General features: G+C 38.9%; 1 protein-coding gene across 4 annotated transcripts in view; it reads left to right on the forward strand.

Moving 5' to 3' along the window:
* Window positions 1–9456, forward strand: part of brip1 (BRCA1 interacting helicase 1) — a 38180-nt gene extending 28724 nt beyond the window's left edge. For 2 of the 4 annotated variants that reach the window (XM_016455652.1, XM_016455653.1), the window contains exons 17-21: window positions 4289–4401; window positions 4503–4585; window positions 4884–5162; window positions 6690–7064; window positions 8506–9456. In XM_016455652.1, coding sequence (XP_016311138.1) covers window positions 4289–4401; window positions 4503–4585; window positions 4884–5162; window positions 6690–7064; window positions 8506–8885 — 1230 coding nt within the window. In that variant the 3' untranslated portion in view covers window positions 8886–9456. Of the gene's footprint in view, window positions 1–4288; window positions 4402–4502; window positions 4586–4883; window positions 5163–6689; window positions 7065–8136 lie in introns of all 4 variants that reach the window. The other 2 variants (XM_016455656.1, XM_016455655.1) reach the window with 2 other exon arrangements.
* The last annotated feature ends 733 nt before the right edge of the window (window positions 9457–10189 follow it).

Raw genomic sequence — 10189 nt, forward strand, 5'->3', positions numbered from 1 at the left:
ATTCGTGTGTCCAAACATTTGACTGGTACTATATATATATACTGTATATATATAATACAGTATATACATAAACAGAACATATATACATAAACACATTTTTTGCAATGATCACTCAAACGTGGTGATCAATCCCTTATAATGACGTGACAGAGATACGTAATGGAGGCAGGGCATTTAACAATTTAACAATAAACTTTATTATCCAAAATGAGTCTGACATCAGTGCACTGAACAGTAAAGTTGAAGTTTATTCAACTTTAATTCAATTCAATTCCATTCAACTTTATTCCGTTGAAGTTTATTTCACTTCAGAACATTCATTCACGGATTTGCGCTACTGTCTTCACACACAGACGAAACTTACTAGAGAAGTGTGACATAATATACCTCTGTAAATAAATATAAATTCACGTCTCGCGCACTTGTATGGAATCATGGCGGAATTTCATGTGAAGTCCACTTCGCAGGGCACTTACGGTCAAATAAGACCCCCCGCGTGTCGGTAGCCCCCCGGGATCGCTTGATCGGTCGGCCCCAGACCGCGAATTTAACCACCCATAACTCCCGAACCCCGGGGGCTATCAACGCAGGGTGGTCTCATTCGAAAGCGGGCCGCTAGACGTACACTCGATTCGCGTTCGAGAGGGTTCCTCGAGCTGAAGAGATCCCCCGAATTTGGTGCGGATTCGCCGTGCCGTTACGGAGATATGGCCGTTCAAAGTTTCAGTGGTTTTCCATAGACTTAAGCTTTAAAGTGTTTCATCCAGGTCGCCAGTCGCAAACAATAGAGCGCGCTCTGCTGGACAAACTAAGTAATTACACCATTTCAAGCATTTTATCTCCGTTATATGTTCTGTAAAAAAAAACTTCATATCGGCAGCATATTTGCCGATACCGATATATCGGCGACAGGCTCATATCGCCTGATAATATCAACAAAACCGATATATCGGTCGGGCTCTAAATAAAAGTATTAACTACTTTAAAAATCTTGAACCCAAAATTCTGAATAGTAGTATACATTTTTTACATTTCTGTTAAAATAAAAGTGGTTTGCAAGCCTTAATGATGTTCAATTTGTCATTGAATTGTTATTTTGAGCAAAACTGGAATTGGTCAAATCAGTTTACAGAATGATAAATTATTCAGTTTCCAGAATATGTCTGAATCTAAATTATTTTTTAAAATCTTTATTCTGTAATCACAAATGACTGGCAAGGTCATGGAAATCCATTATTTAAAAAAAAGATTACGAACTCTGTTTTATGCAAGCGTTTTATGAAAGTCCATCTTTTCATTGTTCATACTAGGAAACAACAGTTCACTCAACAATTAGCAATTAACAACACAACAATGTTTATATATACTGATAGCCTGCATGTAAGCTTTTGGTTGTGGTATTGTCCTATTATTAGGACTATAATAATATGCATGGGGGGATGGAGATGACCCCTTGGGATATCTAGGATATGACCCTATTAATGCAAAGGAAAGAGAGGACACTGACACTATTTACTCTCAGAGTGCAATGGTAACGATACAAAGCCAGTCTGACAAGCACATTAATTTTTGCATCGTCACTCACAGGGAGCCATCCAGATTTTTTCAGAAAATGTAAAAATATAAATTGTTTCATTATTGTTTGTTTCAAGCTTTCAGAAAGGTACGCACATGCTTGAATTCATTGTGACTTGTGGCTTAACTTTCTACTCTCTAGTCAGAGTAGAGTTCCTGTTGTGTGGATGCCTGCACAGTCTTCCCAGATAGACAGAAAAGCTATTAAAGTGCCTCTGAAACGAGAGTATCGCTTTTATTAGTCCGTTATTGGGAGCAAGATCAAAGGTGAACTTTAAACAGTCTAAGGCATTGTAAGCTGATGGTGCACACATAAAAATAGCCTCTGGTGAACATAAAAACTGGAGGGAACATGTTTTGTTTCGCTAAGAAAAATAATCTCAGATTTAAAAGGCAGTAAAAGGCCTATTCCAGCTGATGCCGTGTCTCAATGCCTAATGAACAGCTTGTGCGAGACCATGGAAAGTGTGTTAAATTGTAAAGGTTTGTGTGGAATGTTGTATCTCATTTCTCTTTGATTTTCCTTTTAATTACGGAGCCGAGGACTCTTAGTGTGACCCGCTCTGCTGTTTCCTAACACGGACAGACAGCAGGCTACGAGATCTTGGTGACGGGCACGGCGGTGGCAGTGTTCTGCTCTGCAGTAATGCATGCCTCTTGGTCAAATGTCTGTTTTTAAGGATGAACAGGTACAGAGGTTGAAGCTGATGTGAGAGTGGGCTATCTCCTGACATTTTACGTAATCCCTTCCAGCATGCGGTTTCTTGCACATTGAGGAGATTTGGCTAGCAGCGAGAATTGGCTTTTTCACATATGCAAGCTGTCATGTCGGATTGAGTGTTGACGTGATACCGGGAGGTGAAGGGCCTTGATAGTGAAATAGACTCTGATTGGATTTATATGACAGTCCGCCTCGGGGTAGCGGCCTTTAGTTGACGACAGGATTCCTATCCAGATGCTTTTAACCCTTCCACTGGGTTAGAGATTGAGATTGTGCATCAGATGGCGGATTTGGTCATGCTGAAGTGTTTGCTCTTCAATTCAGCCCCATGTGTATGTCAACGTGTCCATGTGTTTCTAAATATTCCTGATTAAGGTGTGTGACAACATCGGGGATGACGCAGAGTTGATGTGTACAAGAGACAAGCCTTACCTGCGACGGTCATGCCCTCGTGCAGGTTGTGGCATCTGAAAACACAGTACCTGTCACAAATAGTTAAGGCTTTGGTCGTCCTGTCCCATCCGACGGTATTTGAACTTTTCACTTGTCAATTCAAAAAGGTTAGCGTTAAAACCGTGAGGGCAGTGGGTGAAAATTGATGGATGCCTCCCTGGCATTTTTATGGCAAAGCAGATGCCTATTGTCTGGTGGCCTCTTTCTTCCGCCTCTTTGCAATGGATCAGCGGGTGTGGGCAGGCGAGTATGAAAGCACTTCAGGCCCAGGGTGTCATCTTCAGGGGAGCTTTGCCCTCTGAAGATCACTACTCACCAGCCCTACCTCCTGCCAGTGTTAATCTAATTAGTTCTATATGAGCGGCACGGTGGGTGCTGCAGCTGTCCAACTCCCAGGTGTGGCCTGTTGGGTCTTCTGAAGAATTAAGAATGAGTTGGTGAAGATTAATACTGTCTTCTTTGACAGTTTAAAATGGAATCTTTATTTGAACAAGAGCAAAATTCTGTCAGTTTACTGTCATTTTAAACTTGTAAGTCTTCTGTGTTTCACAGAAGAAAGTAGGTCTAAGTTAAGCAGAATGCCTCAGGATTGGCTCATGAATTGCCTAAACCAGCAACCTTCCAGTTAGAAGACCTGTACATTTCCAGAAAAATACCCCCCCTCCCCCCACATGATTGTAAAGCGCTTTGGGTGTACAACAATACACAATAAAGCGCTATATAAATGCATCATTCATTCATTCATTCAAATTTACCACTATACAGTGCTTAACCAATGATATACTGTTTGTTTATTTTGCTCAGGCATGGAATCTGTTCATCAGAAGTTTAAAATGGTGTTTTCCAGGCCTATAAATGAACAGAATAGAGAAAGTCATATAAAAGTCAGCAAAATTTCTGTGCATAGACTACCATTAAAAGATTTGAATTTGTAAGATTTTGTTTTTAAAAGCATTCTCTCCAAGGCTGCATTTATTTGATCAAAAATGTAGTAAAATCAATATTGTGAAATATTATAATTTAAAAGAACTGTTTTTTTATTTTAATATATTTTAATATGTAATTTATTCCAGTGGTGGCAAAGCTGAGTTTTCAGCAGACATTACTCCAGTCTCCTCAGTGTCACATGATCCTTCAGAAATAATTCTAAAATGCTGAGTTGTTGCTCAAGAAACATTAAATTTTTATTGTTGAAAACAGCTGTGCTGCTAAATATTTTTATGGAAACAGTGATACTTTTTTTCAGGATTCCTTAATAAATATAAAGTTTAAAGAACCATTAAAAAAAAAGAATTTTTTTGTAACATTATAAATGTATTTACTGTCAGTTTCTATCAATTTAATGAACCCTTGCTGAATAAAAGCAGAAATTCCAATAATTCCTTTCTGACCCTAGACTTTTGAATGGTAGTCTATATATCATGCAGCTTATTCTCATCCAGTGATCATTTTTATTTTACCCCTACCATCTCCTGAAATTCTATGCTTAATGTTTTTATAGGAGCTATTTTGGTCCAAGTCAGTTTTTTTGCATTGCAGGTTGAACTGAAGATGAAATACAATGACAAGCATGCCAAGTCACGAGGGCTTCTGCCTGGTGGGCGCTGGTACGAGATTCAAGCATATCGGGCACTAAACCAGGCACTCGGAAGGTCAGAGCCACATGAATTTTACAATTGGTATTTATACATATGTATTTCTCTGACATGGTACAAATCTTTTAAGACCAATTTGGTGTTTGCTGTCCTCATAGGTGTATACGACATCGAAATGACTGGGGGGCACTTATACTGGTTGATGACCGGTTTAGGACGAACCCGAACAAATACATCACAGGTAAATTACTAATGGTCTAAAAGTGCTAAAAATGATTGTCCCTTTGTGTCACCCAGCTGTAGTTCCATTTCTGTATCACTAGATGGAGATAATGACCTACCGCAGTGGTTTTGACTGGGCTGCGGCCAGATAATGTGTACATAAGGTCTTGCTCTTTTACATGTAACAGCGATGGGTTGAAAACATTCATTACTTGAAAATCTACACGTATTGACAGTACTGTGGTAGAGTGTTATGAAAATAGTGGTCAAGTAGAGTGGTTAAATGTTTGTCAAACGCTGCTGTCCTCTTCTCTCAGGCCTGTCAAAGTGGGTGCGTCAGCTAGTGAGGCACCATGACACCTTCACTGGCGCCATGCAGTCCCTTGAGTCCTTTTCTCAAGGCCAGCGGGGGGCAGTAGAGACCTTTGAAGAGACACAATCTCAAGCTGCCCCTCAACACCCCAGCCCTTCCACTATTACCTCACCCCCTCCTGAGATAATCACCCCCCTCAAGCCATTTGACCATAGGCTTGCACCGCCGAACCTACACACCGAGGTGCGGGCGGCCAACTCTGAGAGCAGGTCTTCTGAATCAGGTATATGGCTTGAGTGGAGAAAAAAAAAATTTAATTGTATTTGTTTAACATTCTCATTTGCGTCCTGAAGGAAGTCACTGTATTTGGTGATGATGGATAACTGTTGGGCCAACGGTTTCCTGATTCACTCCATTAAAGGCCTGTAACTTCCATGCAGTTATTTCGGTCTTTTAAAATGAGACCTTTTTGGATTATATATATCTTGCTCTTCATGTCGTTTAAAGGAAAAGTTCACCGAAAAATGTAAAAATCATTTATCATCTTATTGTAAATGAACATGGTTTTTTGTTGTTTTTGTTGTTGTTGTTTTTGCTGTTGAACAAAAGAGAAGAATGACTGATTGTAACTGCAGTCATTTGGATTTTTTTTATTTTATTTTAGTATCTTATTTTATTATTATTTATTTATTATTATTTATTCATTTCTTCTCTTCCCCCCCCCTCCCCCCCATTTTGGAGCTTGACAGCCAAAACAATACTCTTCAAGTTTGGGGTCAGTAAGATTTTTTAAGACATTGATAGTTTTATTTAGCAAGGATGCATTAAATTCATCAAAAGAGAAAGAAAGTACATTTATAATGTTACATAAAAAAATAAATAATAAATTTCAATAACTTTCGATTTCAAATATATGCTAGTCTTTTGAACATTATATTCATGAAAGATTACTGAGAATCCTGAAAAAAGTTGTTTACACAAACATATTAAGCTGCGCAGCTGTTTTCAACTTTGTTAATAAGAAATGTTTCTTGCACACCAAATTAAAATGTGATGTGACATTTAAGATTTGAGTAGTAGCTGATGATCAGTTTTATCATCAAATAAATGCAGCTTTAATGAGGATAAGAGATAAGATTTTACCAACCCTAAACTTTTAATAACTACTCTAGTTTGTGTAAACAAGTGGCCAGTACATTCTTCAAGATTTTTCCTTTAGTTTACCAAAGAAAACTAAGGAAGTCAAATAGATTTAAACCAATGTGAGGGTGAGTAAACAATGACAAAATATATTTTTGGGTCAGCTATTTCTGTGGGCACCTTTATGTAAAACCATGTGGTAAGTGAGCGTGCATTTATGTGGCATGTACATGTATGCGTGTGTGCTGTACACGCTATTCACTCCTCATTGCCCCTGTCAGACTATGTGGCCCCTGACTGACTGAACAGCATTGGGATGAGCAGATGTCTGACTGTTGCTTTTAATGAAATCACTTTGACCTTTGTTTGTGGTAGATTGAGCGTGAGTATTTGCGTACACTTGACAACAAATCAGGGACTCCACTCATTCAGACATATAAACCATATTGTAGACCCAAACCCAAAGCCCTAGACACAGTTATCAAAGAGACCCTGTGCTCCACCACTTAATTAAAGCTAACCCTCAAACGTGTTTTGTCTGACGAACAATGCAGGCTGTATTGTTTTAACCAAAGATTCTGCTTTGAGGTGGACATTTGAGCTGGTATACACACCCAAGAGTTTTGTATAATTGTCACTCAGATGTCTTTGTGTCTGTCTGTTTGAACAGGTGACAAAAGGGATATGCAGCATCCATCTGAACCAAGCAGAGAATGTAATGTCCAAAGAACGCCATGGGCTACAAGCCAACTCTTCACCTCCACTCCAGTCAGTAGCCATTTCAAGACTCCTATTTTTCAATCTGAGCCGGATGTGAATTTGGTTAACAAGAAGCAAGTTCAGAAGGAAGTTATTTCTGTGCTTCCTGTGGCACCAAAGCACCAAATAAATGGTGCTTCTTACCTAAATGACAGTTCAGTTGAACCTCAACTTGAGCAGCTCTTTGTGATCCCTACCTCTACTTCAAAGCAGAACACCAGCGGAATGGACCATGAAGATACTGAGGATGAACAAAGTATCTTCTACAGCCCTGAGCTGTTTGAAGGAGCTTGACAGCCAAAACAATACTCTTCAAGTTTGGGGTCAGTAAGATTTTTTAAGACATTGATAGTTTTATTTAGCAAGGATGCATTAAATTCATCAAAAGAGAAAGAAAGTACATTTATAATGTTACATAAAAAAATAAATAATAAATTTCAATAACTTTCGATTTCAAATATATGCTAGTCTTTTGAACATTATATTCATGAAAGATTACTGAGAATCCTGAAAAAAGTTGTTTACACAAACATATTAAGCTGCGCAGCTGTTTTCAACTTTGTTAATAAGAAATGTTTCTTGCACACCAAATTAAAATGTGATGTGACATTTAAGATTTGAGTAGTAGCTGATGATCAGTTTTATCATCAAATAAATGCAGCTTTAATGAGGATAAGAGATAAGATTTTACCAACCCTAAACTTTTAATAACTACTCTAGTTTGTGTAAACAAGTGGCCAGTACATTCTTCAAGATTTTTCCTTTAGTTTACCAAAGAAAACTAAGGAAGTCAAATAGATTTAAACCAATGTGAGGGTGAGTAAACAATGACAAAATATATTTTTGGGTCAGCTATTTCTGTGGGCACCTTTATGTAAAACCATGTGGTAAGTGAGCGTGCATTTATGTGGCATGTACATGTATGCGTGTGTGCTGTACACGCTATTCACTCCTCATTGCCCCTGTCAGACTATGTGGCCCCTGACTGACTGAACAGCATTGGGATGAGCAGATGTCTGACTGTTGCTTTTAATGAAATCACTTTGACCTTTGTTTGTGGTAGATTGAGCGTGAGTATTTGCGTACACTTGACAACAAATCAGGGACTCCACTCATTCAGACATATAAACCATATTGTAGACCCAAACCCAAAGCCCTAGACACAGTTATCAAAGAGACCCTGTGCTCCACCACTTAATTAAAGCTAACCCTCAAACGTGTTTTGTCTGACGAACAATGCAGGCTGTATTGTTTTAACCAAAGATTCTGCTTTGAGGTGAACATTTGAGCTGGTATACACACCCAAGAGTTTTGTATAATTGTCACTCAGATGTCTTTGTGTCTGTCTGTTTGAACAGGTGACAAAAGGGATATGCAGCATCCATCTGAACCAAGCAGAGAACATAATGTCCAAAGAACACCATGGCCTACAAGCCACCTCTTCACTTCCACTCCAGTCAGTAGCCAATTCAAGACTCCTATTTTTCAATCCGAGCCAGATGCGAGTTCAGTGATCAACAAGCAAGTTCAGCATGAAGTTATTTCTGTGGCACCAAAGCACCAAATAAATGTGGTTCCTGACCTAAATGACAGTTCAGTTGAACCTCAACTTGAGCAGGTCTTTGTGATCCCTGCCTCTACTTCAAAGGATACCACCAGCGGAATGGACCATGAAGATACTGAAGTGGATGAACAAAGTATCTTCTACAGCCCTGAGCTTTTTGAAGGAGATGAGGAGGAGAAGGAAGAGACTACTGAGGTGGAGAAATCTCCTCCAGAAGTCAGCCATCCTCTCGCTAATAGCACAGCCAGTGTTCTTTTAGAGGACCTCTTTGGTTCAGAGGAAGGAAAGAGGACATTGTCTGAAGACCTTGTGAGCAGCGCTGTCCCAGACAACACATTGTTACAGGGTAGTACAGAGCAGAGAGGTTTAAACTGCGGGACAGATATTGGCTCACAAAATGGTGCCAGCAGTAGTCGGTTACGTAGACTCTCCAGATGTAGGCAGAAAAGGCCCAACACATCAGCAGCATCAGGTAAACTCACCAACTATTTTAAACACGTGCCCCCAACTAGCCAACCGTGCATAATTATAATTGATGACTGATGTTTAGCTTTGTGTATGATGAAGAAAGAAAAGAGCGAATGTATGCAAGTCTATTGTGTCTTATTTGGTGTAATAATGAACATTTTAATCGTACCCCCAAAAATCAACATACTGATCTGTCTTTAATAAGCTCCTGAGAATCTGTGTATCTTTTATAAGAATTATTCAAATAAGTGACAAGCACATCCTCCTCTCTGCGACGTAATGTCTTGACCGGGTTGATTTTAATGAGATGTACTGTAATGTGGGGGCTAAAAATTTGAAGGAGGTGTGGGCAGGGGTGTACATGGCTGATTTCACTCGGCTGAGAGGTTCTGCATTTTTACTCAGAAATTACAGCCCAGTAAAGTTTTATTTGTGTGAACTCTGAATGTAAACAGGGGGCAGCTGTGTAGTGCTGGGGGCTGGGGCGCCAAGGGCAGGCGGGTCTGTAAACAGACACAGAAAGCTGCTTCTTTCTGTCTCGCTCTCACTAAAAGCTCTAAGAAATGACAACATGTGAAGGATTATGTTACATGAACACACAAATAACAACACATTGAACCGGGCTAATTCTATAGTAAAGTATTTTTAATAAAGTGGTAATTAAAATTTTAATTATGTAAATTGTTATGTAATTATGTATTATTTAATTATGTATTAATTATGTAATTATTAGTAGAAGTGTTATTAAAAATATAAGTAGTTGTTTATTTTAATTAATTAAATAGTGTTCATTTCAAATGTCAATACTATTATGGGTTGCACCAATAAGCATTAAGCTTAAATCTAGATTAAATCAAGGTTTATCTAATAATTCTGTTGCACCAAACTTTAAAAGTTGTTTAAAAATAAGCAGGTTTACATTTAAACCATCATTTTGATCCTTGGTTTATTTTATATTTAAAATAGATTAACTTTAATCCTGTTGCTCCATAATTTTAAACTCCAATTTTAATCTCAATTAGGGATTAACTTTAAATTTACAGGTGAGGAGGTTTAAATAAAATAAAGTGCACCTACAGTTACAATATGTGGCTGATTGAACAAAGACAGAAACAGTGGGTATGTCGTCAGGTCTCAGAGAGGTGTTTATTATAAATAAAAATTAAAGCGCACTGAGCCGGCAGATTGTGAGGGTGGTGGCAGCCCGTAGTATACTTGCGTCTGCTATCGAGTCCGGGATGTGAATCTGTCACTTATCTCGGTGCATCTCAGCGTACGACAAAAAAAAGAAGACAGGATCGTGGCCGCACCTCTCGTTTCTTACGGTCGCTCCACACGCTTGCTGAACGGTGGTCAATCGGACAGTGCGGTGCTGTCAT

This window comes from Sinocyclocheilus anshuiensis, unplaced genomic scaffold (assembly GCF_001515605.1).
Source record: "Sinocyclocheilus anshuiensis isolate Anshui unplaced genomic scaffold, SAMN03320099.WGS_v1.1 scaffold319, whole genome shotgun sequence".
NCBI classification, from domain to species: Eukaryota; Metazoa; Chordata; class Actinopteri; order Cypriniformes; family Cyprinidae; genus Sinocyclocheilus; species Sinocyclocheilus anshuiensis.